This window comes from Chelon labrosus (assembly GCF_963514085.1).
Source record: "Chelon labrosus genome assembly, chromosome: 18".
Taxonomy (NCBI): Eukaryota; Metazoa; Chordata; class Actinopteri; order Mugiliformes; family Mugilidae; genus Chelon; species Chelon labrosus.
In genome coordinates, this window is record NC_140351.1 from 15,836,461 (window position 1) to 15,848,484 (window position 12,024).

A 12,024-nucleotide genomic window follows, 5' to 3' on the forward strand; every position below is an offset into this window, starting at 1 on the left:
ATGGAGACAAGGACACAGCTTTTCAACAGGCATGGCAGGCAAGTGGTTGGGGCCACAGGTCAGTAGGGTAGGGGGGCCCCTGAGGGTTGACAAACTTTAAACGTCAGCGGTGGTGTTTCAACACCCTTCTACTGGCCCTCAACAAAGAGGTCTAACACAGACAGAAATTAGCTTGCGCTTGGATTAAGTCATAAAACATAAGCAGTTCAAACAATGAACATGTCTTCCCTCGAACCCTTTACATCCAAAACTAAGCCCTAATCAGAAACAAGACTGAAATACAACTAAATATAAATAAAATATCAACAAATCAGAAGCTACAACAGAAACCATCGCTCCAGCTGTAAATGTGTGGTGCACATTTAATCAGGAAGCACAGGAAGTCAGACAAAAGTGGAGTCAGCCGTTTCTGTTTGACATGTGCGGTGGTAGATGTAGCACGCATCAAAACACACGATGGTGCTGTCTCAGGTGAGAGAGTGGTATGGCTGAACCTGTCAGGCTTAGATGACTCTCATAAGGACGACGCCATGGATGTGACCTATGACCCAGCTTTGGAAAAAATTAGAGCGACAAACATATCTGTAGCTTATAGGTGTAAGGGCTCTCAACCTCCTCCGGGAATGAGAACCCATTCCGCAAGAGGCATGGCCTCATCGTGGGCCTTGTTCAGAGGAGTGTCAGTTCAGGACATTTGTATAGTGGCAAGTTGGGCCACACCGCTCACTTTTGTGCGCTTTAACAGGCTGGATGTTGATCAGACGTGGTTGTCTCATGCAGTCTTGGAGGCAGGAATTTCTGGCCCTGTCTAATAGTCACTGCAGGTTGGTTCAAAAGAACTTTGGGTTACATTACGTAATCCCCGGTTCTTTCATAACAGAGTGAAGTGTTTCACCAGCACCCTCTTTGCATAGACACAGAAAGAAACCAGTCTAGAATGAGTAAGGATGACCGTGACGGTTGACCGTGATAGCACAAGGTTGTCGGGCCCCGTGATCACAGATCAACAGACATGGTGTCATTGGAGCTTCCGTAGTTGGCCGCGCCCAAGGTTATTTTCCACAGTGAAACGCCTCAGTCTGTTATCAAAGAACCAAGGGTTACGTGATGTAACCCAAACATTTTCCCCTCTTGTACGGTCTAATTTAAAGGATTTTTGCACGCCAGTAAGAGAAAAAAGAAACAACAAAACAATAGTTTTGCTTCTTTTTTTTTTAACAGAAATCCACATGTATTTCTATTTGTATACCATGAATAATCTCAGGGACAATTTCTTTGAAGGCGTGAGATTTTTCAAATGCCACGCATTTTTGTCAAACTGTCTCTGGAACAAAAGATATTTCTGATTTTGTGACATGCACACGATCTTCAGTTCAGACTTGGTTAAGATTACGTAATTGTGTCCACCTAACTGGTTGATGTTGACATGTTCCTGCTTTACCCCAACCAGATTACTCCCAAAAAATCAAATGTGTACAATCCAATAACCCATGAGGGAATATAGTCCCTAACCAATGTGCTATTTCCTGCTTTTTAGGTAATATACATACCTATATTATATATACTCCACATACTTTTCTGCACCTCCATTTTTAAATACATATTTATTGACATATTAATACATACATATGGTTTAAAACAAAGTATGGACACAGAACAGGAGAGATGCATGTCAGGGTACCCAATTCATGACAATAATGTGAACATGCTGCACACATAAAGCTCAATTGTTGACAGATATAAACCTTATTAATATGCTGTTAAGCTTTCAAGAACATTTGTTTTGATGCAAATATCAAATTGAAATGTGATAAAATGATAATACTACAGCGAGAAAACTTCACAAGAGTGTAGTTAGTCATCTTCTTTTAGTTAATGAAAGTCACTAAACGATCCACGTATATACGCTTCACAACAAAGTTTTCACTTGTTTCCTGTTGATGACAGAAGAGTTGGGGCTCCACTGCTGTATGTCATTGAGTTGCAGTGGGCTACTCTGGTCTGCTTCATGTCCTGCCATTCAGAAAGAAGCGAAAACAAACAAAAATCAAGTCAGAAAGTTATTTATATTTTCACTTTGGTTTCATTATTTGTGTAATGATTGGACATCAGAAGAGACTGTAATGAAGGTAAAAGTGGGACACACTAACCTCTGTAAGGGCCGGTTTGTGCACGCAGTGAACGTATGGTTTTGGCTCTTGTTCAACGTTTCCTCCGAACGTTTTGTAACAGACGGCGCAGTCGATCAGCGGCTGCGTGAGCGCACACAAACAAAACAGCACAGGCAAGTTAGAGCAGGCCTTCCCTCTCGCATTCCACATTTCTGAGCTCAGAAAATAGGTCGAAACCTACTCTGTCGTTCCTGAACCGACACTGTGTGGAGTCAGTTGTTCCTTTTGGGCACCTGGTGGCTTTAAGATAGAAGTGGTGGTAGATGTAGCTCACATCAAAGCCATGCTGAGGAGAAAAACAAGGATACTTAACACTAATACTTAGCTGTAAACAACTAGGAGGAGTTTTCTTATAACGTCATTTTAGAATCAGACTTTTTACTCACATTAAACCACATGAAAAGATTCAGTTCTGAGTCACAGCAAAATTAAAAAAAAAAAAAAAAGGATCAAAACTCATTAATAAAACAAGACAGGCTGTACAGTACCTCAATGTCGGACTTTAAGACAGTTCTGAAGAACAGAAAATGATGCAGGATTCCAGCGTGAGAGTTGAGATTCTCCAGGGCCAGATCTACTCCCTTCTTGTAGGTTTCAGGAAGTCTATCGTAAGCCTCCTGTGCATTAGAAGAAAAGAACAAGGCTCCGATACTGAAGAGCCACAGCAGCAGCGCAGCCATCTTCCTCCTTGTGCTTCTGACAATGGGGGCGAAGGAAAAGTGCAGCGGACCACCCACTCTGTGCTGTTTTCCGGAATAGAAAAGAACATCCAGCCCCCTTTTCACTGGGACACTCACTCCACTGTGAATGCTGACATGTTACACTGCGTTCATCAGTAAAATTAGTTTTCCATCAGTCACATAGTAACAAACTAGCTTGGTCACAGAAGTAATGAAATAGTGCTTTCTTTGTTTGTGCCTAAATAGACAAGGAAAACCTCTATCGGTCTCCTTTGAGTATTGGGTTTTAGAATACAAAATATTGTTAATAATACTAAAGAACAAGGGGTGATTAGTTCAAATAATATGAGCAGAACTGTTTTTTTGTTTTAATCTATTGAAGATTTTACAAGACACATTTTTACATGGTGTTCAACAGGGTTCAATTCTTGGTCCTATTTTATTTCATCTCCACATGCTTACACTAGTCCATCTAACTCAAAAAGGATTATTCCCATTATATTATGTGAATGGTATGCAAATATTATGCATAATGAGAATAAAATTCATTCAAATATACAATATAATATACACCAGTCAGCCATAACATTAAGACCATCTAATATTGTATTGGTTTTGCCATCAAAAAAGCCCTGATCTAAAACTTCTAGGCCTCAGAAGGTGTGCCGCAGTATGTTGCACCAAGTCAAGAGCAGCAGACCCTTTAAGTCCGGCAAATTGTGAGATGGTGCCTCTCAAGTGGATCTGATTATCCCACCGATGCTCAATTGGTTTGAAATGGGAAAGTCAACGCCTTGAACTCATCGATATGTAAAAGATATTGGGATTCATCAGACCAGGCCTTCTTCCATTGCTCTGCGGTCTAGTCCCGATGCTCTGCGGTCTAGTCCCGATGCTCTACTGCCCCTTGTAGGTCTCATTTGTTCTCGTATGAAAATATTAGTTAACAGTGCAGATTTTTCTATAGCCAGCATTTTTAGACTTGTTTGTACGGCTCTTGTATTAATTTAGCTAATTAGTTAACTTTGGTTTTATTTGAGAGGTTTGTTTTTGAGAGATTGAGATTAACATTAACTTTTAAATGGGTCTCCAAGACATTTGGTTCCACTCAGGATGAAATACAGCAGCAGCAGCTTTTTTTCCCCTTTTACCTCAAAAATAATGACATTCACGTCGGCCTCTCTTATATTTCTCTAGATAAAACGTTAAACACATCTGCCTGCCTCCTTACAAGTTCTTTCACATGAAAAATACATAACAGAAAGGATAAATAGAAAATAACTTTTATTTGTCATCAATATTTGAACCATTAATGTACAAGGGAACACCAGCAATTATTAGCCCCTTGGACTTTGTATTGCTTTTGAAATGGATCCACATAATCAGCATTTTGCGACTTTGACAGATATTTGGACAAACACAGACAACCTTCACTCCACATTCACAGGCACAATAAGCAGACACAAAACCGACACTGTACTCCACCTCCCAATTCTCATAAATATCCTTCATCGCCATGGCCATGGTGCAGTCAAGTATGTGTGTGTGTGTGTACATTTAAAAAAGAAAATCTGTGATGTACTCAAAAAAAAACAAACACAGAAATTATGCCACATATTGCAACATAGAAATGATGGAGATGTTTAATTTCTGAGTGTCTCAACAGTGCAAACTATTGTAACGTGCGCCCTCCTTAAAAACACAGAAGACACCAATCACGTCATGATCACACAGGCACTTGAGAGTTTGTGCGACACCAAACAAGCACAAGATCACGACGACAGTCAGGCCAAGGGAAAAGTAGTGTCGGAAATACGTATGTGAGAGTAACAGAGGACCGAAAGTTCAAGTTATTTGACACAGTCAAAGTTTTAACCAATCCATGTCGCGCTGAAGCAACATGACATAAAACTAAAAAAAAACAAATAAAAACTTTTTAAAAGCCTTCCATCTCAGCAGTGAATGAATATTGAGATTGTCTACACAGCTTGTGTGGAAATTTGGTCGACCAAGAAGACACGATTGAAAAGTTTAAACAATTAGTCAATACCGAAAAAAATAATATATATATATATATATATATATGATAAAATAAAGAACGTAAAAGTGTCAATTTAGGCTGAAACCTAGCACAGTTAAGAGATGTGAGATGACTGAACTGCAGCTTATTGTTCTGACCACAAAAATATTTACACAAGACATTTGGCACTTGGACAAAGAAACTAATAAATTACAGCAATTCCCATGAACCAACCACACCAAGTGAGACACCTCAGAACAAACTAACATAGTACTATAGTGCCCTAAACATGTGCATTTAGAGTATATTTATTATGTCACCATGTAATTCTCCAGAAAAAAAATGATTAAATGGCATTAGTGTAATAACAAATTGCATTTTTGTGTATCGTTTTTTTTTTTTGGTTCTTCTTTATGACAGTCCTGCAAGATCTCCCTCTGGTTGTGATCTTAATTCGCTGAAGGTACAGTATTTTAAATAAAAGCCCAACTATCATCTAAACTGAGCACAAAAAATGAAAGGTTAAAAGACCGTGAGGCTGAAAATTAATCATACATGATTAAAGAAGCAAACTACAGCAACACTGATATTTAAGAAGACACACTAAGAGGATAAAATGATTACATAAAATACGGATATTGTTCAGATTTGGTATCTTTAAAAAGTGCTACGAGCATCGAGTTTCAGGTAAAGTGATCCGCTGTCTAAAATAAGACAGAATGAAGAAAAAGAAAAAGGTTTCAGTACACTTTGTTTCCTTCATAAGGCGCTTGGTGAACTTAAAATATGAAAAGAAGAGACAAATGTGAATAGCAATAACTCAGCATGTCAATATAAAGGAATGTATCCTATATATTCTCCACATATTCAATGTGAATCAGAGCAAACTTTCAGGGCTAAAAATGAATCAATCTTGCAATTCTATCTACCGTTATCGCGTTTAATTTTGAGCTTGAGATCACATAATTTGATTGGTATCTCTTGTCCCCTGAAATACATGTTTAAAAAAGAAAAAAGCGGACAAACGCAAACAAATGTTTGATCCTCAGTTCATTCTTTGAGCCACAGACTGTTGTGAACCGGCAGAAAAGCTACATGAACAGAAAGAAGACGGAGATTTTTCTGTGACTGATGCACATTTGAAGGAATCCGTCCCAGAAATCACCATCATTGGTTGTGACTGACAGGTTTTGGTGTCCAATAAGAGGAGTCAAGTGGTTAAATGTGGGTGTGTTGTGGGTTACACAGGCATGTGCATCTCCGAGTACTCATCGTGACAGTCGCGCTCGTCAAACTTCGGCTCTGCATCATCGGCATCCAGCTAGGAGAGAGAGATTAGAATCAGCACTGTGTACATGAATTTCTAATATATCACAAAAATAATGGAATAATATTCCTCTTTCACTTAAAGAAATTTGTAATGGAACTGAGTCAACTTATTCATTTTCTGTCTCTTTATAATGTTTCGTTCAATTAAGTAGTTTCCTACATTTCCCAGAATGCACTTCAACAACAGCTAATTTGCAACAAAGCTTTAGAAATTAGCACCTTGACACCAAAAACACTTCAAACAATCACATTTGAACTGCTGATCTGTCAGTCCTTAAACATTTTGGGTGCACACTGTTCTTTATCAAACCTTAAACATATCTTCATAATAATTTTGAAAAAGGAAATAAAGTTTTTACAGAAATGTTAGAATGACGATCACATAGGCGGAGAGTTTATCTAACATGTCATTCAATTAATTATATGTTTTGAGGGAGAGGGACTATAATGAATAACACTTTTAACCCTATTATGTATGTTATACATGTAAATCCTAATTAGTGTCCTTTCTTGCAAAGTTATCGGTAAAGCTGCCACTTATTAAAAACACAATCTAAATGTTGCTGTTCTCTTGTGAGCAGTGACTACTGCAGTTCTGCACATGATTTCGGTTGACTTGCAGGCATTTAAATAAGCACACTGCGCCCCCCTGTGGCTGACTTACACATGCCATCTCTCTGACAGAGAAGATGCGTCTCAGTAGGAACATCTTGACCGGGACGGTGAGGATGAGGACGAAGGGGAAAGCCAGGGATGCCTGGGTCGACATAACGGCCCACAGGACCCCCAAACACACCAACTGGATGCAGGTGAAAAGATGCATGCGCAACGTACGGACCTGGAGGATGCAGAGATCAGTCATGTAACCAGCACTAAAGTGAGACTAGATCAGAGGTAAAAAAAATAACATCAAGTGTTTATCTCAGCCATAAAGGCATGAGAGTTGATATTTTAAATGTTGTAATGCCGTTTCAGTGAAGAACAAATATTCTTGTTAGAGACAAAAAGATTGATTCTTCAGTCATTCAGTTAATTATTAATCAAAACAATACTCAAAATCTCTTTGGATTTTGGACTGTTGGTTAGATGTTACTTTGTGTTCTAGGAAGTTGTGTTGTTCACTGGATTCTTTTTATCCAAACCACTAAATATGTTAGACACTACATTACTAAATGACACCGAACACACATAGCACTTATTAAAACACTAAATTATAAATTGTAGTCCTAATAGCTGTGCATGTTTTACTCCTAAATGTTAAAAGAATAGGGTCCTGGCGTGCGATAAAGTTATTTAATGGATTTTATTCTTGAAAATGATTCAATAATTTGTTGTCACTGGCAAGGAGCAGCTTTCTGATATTTCATTATTTATTCTACAACTGAAGGAAAGTGTGAAAAGTTTATGAGCACTTAGCTATTTGACCCAATACTCATTGTGATATAAAGTGACGCTCCTCTCACCTTGCGCACATAGGTGTGGTCAGGGTGGTACTTTGGCGGCATAAGTAGCAGCATCATCCGCTCCGTTAGCTGGATGCCATTGAGCGACATCACACCCATGTAGAGGAAGATACCAAACAGCACGGCCAGGGGGATCTGACGCAGAAGGTCACCTATCACAATGGACATGCCTGGAGAGAGATCGGAGCGCGGGTTTCAGATAAGGACGTCGACAGATGTGGTTTCACAGGAAATTACAAGTCAAGAGATGATATTTTTGTGTCTGACACTCACCAACCATGACTGCGACAAGGAGCCCGGTGACCCTCTGCTCCTTCACCTCCTGGATCCGAGGCTTGTCTCCGGGGGCGACGGCCTTACTCATCACGGTGAGAGCGTTGACGTGGGTCACGGAGCGAACAGTCGCAGCGGCCATCCACGGCAGGCCGAACAGAGCCGAGCTGCCGCCCAGCACCACGATCAGGAGCAGGTCCAGGTGGAAACCAGAGCCCTTCACCAACATCCGCTCCTTCTTACTGACGATCAGGCTGCAGGAAGTCAAACACACACACAAAAAACGACGTGAACAACGGGGATTGGATGAAAGACAGACAGCTGTGTAACAAGTCATTTCTCCAGTATTACTCACGTGGTGATCTGAGTCTCCATGAAAATGAGGATGAAAACCAGCAGAGCGGGCAAACAGCAGGCAAACATCATCCAGATTGGGAAGTCGCCTTTGGTACCAAGAGGACTGATGATCCAGCCACGTTTGTGAGGACTCGTCACGGAGAATCCTCTGGGAACACTCAGTTTCTAGACAGAAGGCGAAGATCGTACTCAGCACCACTGTATTTTGAACTTTTGGCCTGAAAAACATTTCCTCCTCTCAGTCTCACCTGTGTGTAGGTGTCGTCTATGCTGTAATCCACCAGAACCATGATGAGGATTGCAATCGGTACCCCAAAATCTCCAATAATCCTGCGGAACTAAACGACACAAGAAGGGACAGTTTGAATGGCTACTTGCTGCAGCATTTCACACAGTATCAGCACAATTTAGAACAACTATTTCACCAAAAGATCCATTCAGGAGGACGTAATGTCAGCTAATTTTCTCTAATATAAAACAAGACGACAAGATGAATCTCTAAAAATAAAACCAAATAAAAAATTAACACAACACTTCACCGTTCAAAGACTGGAAAAGACTGGAGATAACTAGTAAAGGAAAACGTTAACTAGTTTAAGTGCGCAGAAAATTTAATTCTAATCATAGTATTCTTATGCCACATGCCTCTGACAACAGGGAAAACCTAATGTGAAGATGAAAGGACCCAGAGCTCCAGAAAAGCTGTGCAGATTGAATAATACTCAAATAATAAAACTCAAATGAGTCTCAGTTGTTCCTTTTTCATTTGTCTATCTTACTTAATTGGTAAATTGTATATAGCAGCTAAGTCACAATCTGTACACACAAGCACTCTCGGTGAACTCTGGGTTCAGTGTTTTGCTCAAGAACACTTTAGCATGTAGACTGTGTCCCGGGGATTGAACCGCTAACCCTCTAGTTTGTGGACAACCTGCTCAACCAACTGAACCACCCCTAGGAGGATTCTCAGGAGATCCAGACGGATTTTAAAAAATGTGTTTCGATATATGATGACGGTGAATATTTACGTGGCTGGAAGCAAAGAAAGGGTTAATGTTGCATGGCTGGTGTTTTAGAGTGACTTCAGCTACTCACCCGTCCAGGGAAGAACGCACTGTTCTTGAACTTGCGCAGGTAGAAAGCAATGAAAAATGTTCCAGCCATGAGAACCAGAGAGAGCAGTGCAGTGTTGGGCTCCCCTTGAACCGTCACCCTCACAGGCTCGGTGCTGTTGCTCAGCAGGAGGCTGATATTGTCTGATGAGGCGTTCCCTTCGGTGCCGTTGCTGAAGGAGCAGCGTTTCAGTGGGTGCTCCTTGAAAATCTGCACAAAGAGGTTTCATATTCAGTACATGGTGAACGTTCAAATGCCTTACCACTGTTTCTGGAAAATAGGATTAGCCCATAGCCAGACACCTTTCTATTCCACCATCAAGTCTAACAAAGCAAATCTTCCCAAGTCACAAGCCTTGATAATTGTTAAACTCTCAACCCATTTACCTTTCAAGGCCAATCAATCAGAAAAGATTTCAGGTGCGCTTGTTAGAAAAAACATACTCATTTCAACCCTGAACTTTTGAATTCTGTCCAAAGATTAGTCTGTTTGGTTTAGTGTCAGCGGCCTGCACCCGCAGCATGCCAACGAAAACATTTCGTAACCAGGAGCTGTTATTTCAAGTCTCAGGTGTACCCTGGCAAGCTTGATGAAGGTCTCGCAGATGAAGATGAGGGAGATGAGGAAGGAGAAGATTTCCTGGGTGAAGCGGGAGACGAAGCGCACCAGGAAGCTGCCCTCGAAAGCCACCGTCAGGAGCACAATGACGATGAGCCAAAACCCGATCCAGACCCGGCCCGTCAGATACTCCATGTCGTTTGCCTTACAGAACTGTTAGGACACAGAGCCACGAGGAATAACGTAAACAGCGGGTTCATTTATGTCTTCACAAGGTCACACTGTAAACTATCATCAAAAATGTAGTTTCTTCCTCACAAAAAACTAGGAACAATGTTTTTGGGGAGACATTTTTGCCTCTTCAAATAGATAGATATCTTAAGGCCTCTAAATATCTATTAAGTGAAACTAACTAATAATTCATTTACTCAAAATCAGGGAGGAGAATTTAAAAAAAGAATTAAATTAAAAACTTGGTGAATGAGTTCATTGACCACTAACTCAATAACTTACACTGTAAAAAGCTTCTTCAAAGACCAGCAGTGGTCCAGAGAAGCCCACAACCAGCAGCGGCTGAGCCCCAAGCAAGCAGAAGATCACACCCTGAACTGCAGTCGACACAATCAGCTCGGAAACACCAATCAGACCTTCTGTCTTCTCACCTGGCAACAGACAAACACAACCCATTCACACCATAATGAACACAAGCAGGGTTTAAAGGCTCATCAGTGGAACAGTAACGGTACCATCATTACATATACATGACTAGAATTTGACATACGAGATGATAAACACACACACTCACCCAGTAGACCGCCGAATGTTATGGCTGGAGAGAGAGCAGCAAAGTAGATAAAGATGACTGCAGCCATGCACTGACTGTTCAGGGCGTCCTTGAAGTCGCTGATGTATTTTGGGTAACGCCGACGCACGTCTCGTATCAGTCCACCAAAAGGGCGTCCAGTTCGCTCCAAGGGGTCGTCTGACTTCTTCAGAGGTGTGAGGAGGGCCTCTGGGTGACAGGACAGAACAGATTATGAATTACAACAACAACGCAGTCAAACTAGAACACCAACTGATTCCTGGTTATGGAAACACTCACCTTTTTCTTCAAGGCTTTTGGGTTCTAGCAGTTTGACCTCCTGTTCCTCCCTCTTGCGCAGCATCTCCCTCTGGAAGCTGGCGACGGAACGCAGCAGCTCGTCACCCCCCATCTCTGAAGGCGGCAGCACGATGCTGCAGTCCAAGAAGCTGTTGATGGCATTGAGCAGATCCTGCCTGTCATCTGCCAGGTAGGCTGCCTCGTGGAATTGCTAGATGGTGATTCACATATAAACAAATGTTTATCACTTCCTTGTAGGTCTGCCTGACAGTTTATGTGTCGACAGTCTATTTTATTTCACTCCCTGCAGACAGGCTGATAAAATGACACCTGTCAACTCTTAGAGACAAGTAAGGGAATCTCAATCAATGGTATAATACAATACAAGAGACTTCAGTGCGATACCTTGTGATAAAATCGATAAGGGAGATACTATACTTAAATAGATGGTAGGGGGTTATGGATAAGTATCTTGAAGAGCCCTATATTCAGCATCTGTATGTGTGGGCATGGATCAGGCTACCTTAGAGTCCCAACATGCAAACTGATCAAAACCTGGTTACATCTGTTAATTACATCCACAAAGAATGAAACAAGTGAAAATCATGTTGCATCTAAAAGGAACACTTAAATAAATATGTTTACAATTCAAGTTTGTTTTGGGACTTAATTTGTTTGTGCCACCAGCACTCACCTTGTCAGACATGAGGGTGGAGATGGAGCGTCCGATCTGGTGGTAGTCCATGCTGGTGGTAGGGGGTCCCAGCAGGACAAAGAGGAATCTGACCGGCACAGGGACTTCCAGGACAGACTCCAGCAGCACCGCCTCCTGCAGTCGCACAAACGCCATGGTGGGCTGTTCCAGGAAGTCCACACTGCCTGCAAGACGAAGATAGTTAACACGCAGAAAGCAATTACACAGAATGAGACAGACAGTGACCTTTACATGGTTAGGTAT

The 12,024-nt window shown here is 41.2% G+C and overlaps 2 protein-coding genes across 2 annotated transcripts in view; both read right to left on the reverse strand.

Annotated features, from left to right (window-relative positions):
• Nucleotides 1–1,587: 1,587 nt before the first annotated feature.
• LOC311503106 (uncharacterized protein) lies at nucleotides 1,588–2,906 on the reverse strand. Its single transcript, XM_084565639.1, has 4 exons — nucleotides 2,660–2,906; nucleotides 2,353–2,457; nucleotides 2,151–2,252; nucleotides 1,588–2,013 (listed from the first exon to the last, which is right to left on the reverse strand). The coding sequence occupies exons 1-4, from the start codon at nucleotides 2,849–2,851 to the stop codon at nucleotides 1,924–1,926; spliced, it is 489 nt and encodes a 162-aa protein (XP_084421765.1). The 5' UTR covers nucleotides 2,852–2,906; the 3' UTR covers nucleotides 1,588–1,923.
• Nucleotides 2,907–4,124: 1,218 nt separating this feature from the next.
• Nucleotides 4,125–12,024, reverse strand: part of LOC311503780 (anion exchange protein 2-like) — a 23,922-nt gene continuing 16,022 nt past the window's right edge. Inside the window, exons 8-19 of the mRNA XM_084566653.1 lie at nucleotides 11,761–11,945; nucleotides 11,067–11,277; nucleotides 10,770–10,976; nucleotides 10,478–10,626; nucleotides 9,983–10,177; nucleotides 9,389–9,616; nucleotides 8,542–8,631; nucleotides 8,292–8,458; nucleotides 7,937–8,190; nucleotides 7,664–7,833; nucleotides 6,865–7,038; nucleotides 4,125–6,192 (exon numbers count right to left, since the gene is read on the reverse strand). Of these exons, the coding sequence (XP_084422779.1) occupies nucleotides 6,112–6,192; nucleotides 6,865–7,038; nucleotides 7,664–7,833; nucleotides 7,937–8,190; nucleotides 8,292–8,458; nucleotides 8,542–8,631; nucleotides 9,389–9,616; nucleotides 9,983–10,177; nucleotides 10,478–10,626; nucleotides 10,770–10,976; nucleotides 11,067–11,277; nucleotides 11,761–11,945 (2,111 nt within the window). The 3' untranslated portion in view covers nucleotides 4,125–6,111. The remainder of the gene's footprint in view (nucleotides 6,193–6,864; nucleotides 7,039–7,663; nucleotides 7,834–7,936; nucleotides 8,191–8,291; nucleotides 8,459–8,541; nucleotides 8,632–9,388; nucleotides 9,617–9,982; nucleotides 10,178–10,477; nucleotides 10,627–10,769; nucleotides 10,977–11,066; nucleotides 11,278–11,760; nucleotides 11,946–12,024) is intronic.

Excerpts from the sequence above, each read along its gene's own strand:
- LOC311503106 (XM_084565639.1), bottom strand. The coding sequence starts at position 2,851 with ATGGCTGCGCTGCTGCTGTGGCTCTTCAGTATCGGAGCCTTGTTCTTT. Across the intron at positions 2,253-2,352 it reads GTCGGTTCAGGAACGACAGA|CCGCTGATCGACTGCGCCGT; the intron begins GTAGGTTTCGAC and ends GCGCTCACGCAG. Across the intron at positions 2,014-2,150 it reads ACAAACCGGCCCTTACAGAG|GACATGAAGCAGACCAGAGT; the intron begins GTTAGTGTGTCC and ends TCTGAATGGCAG.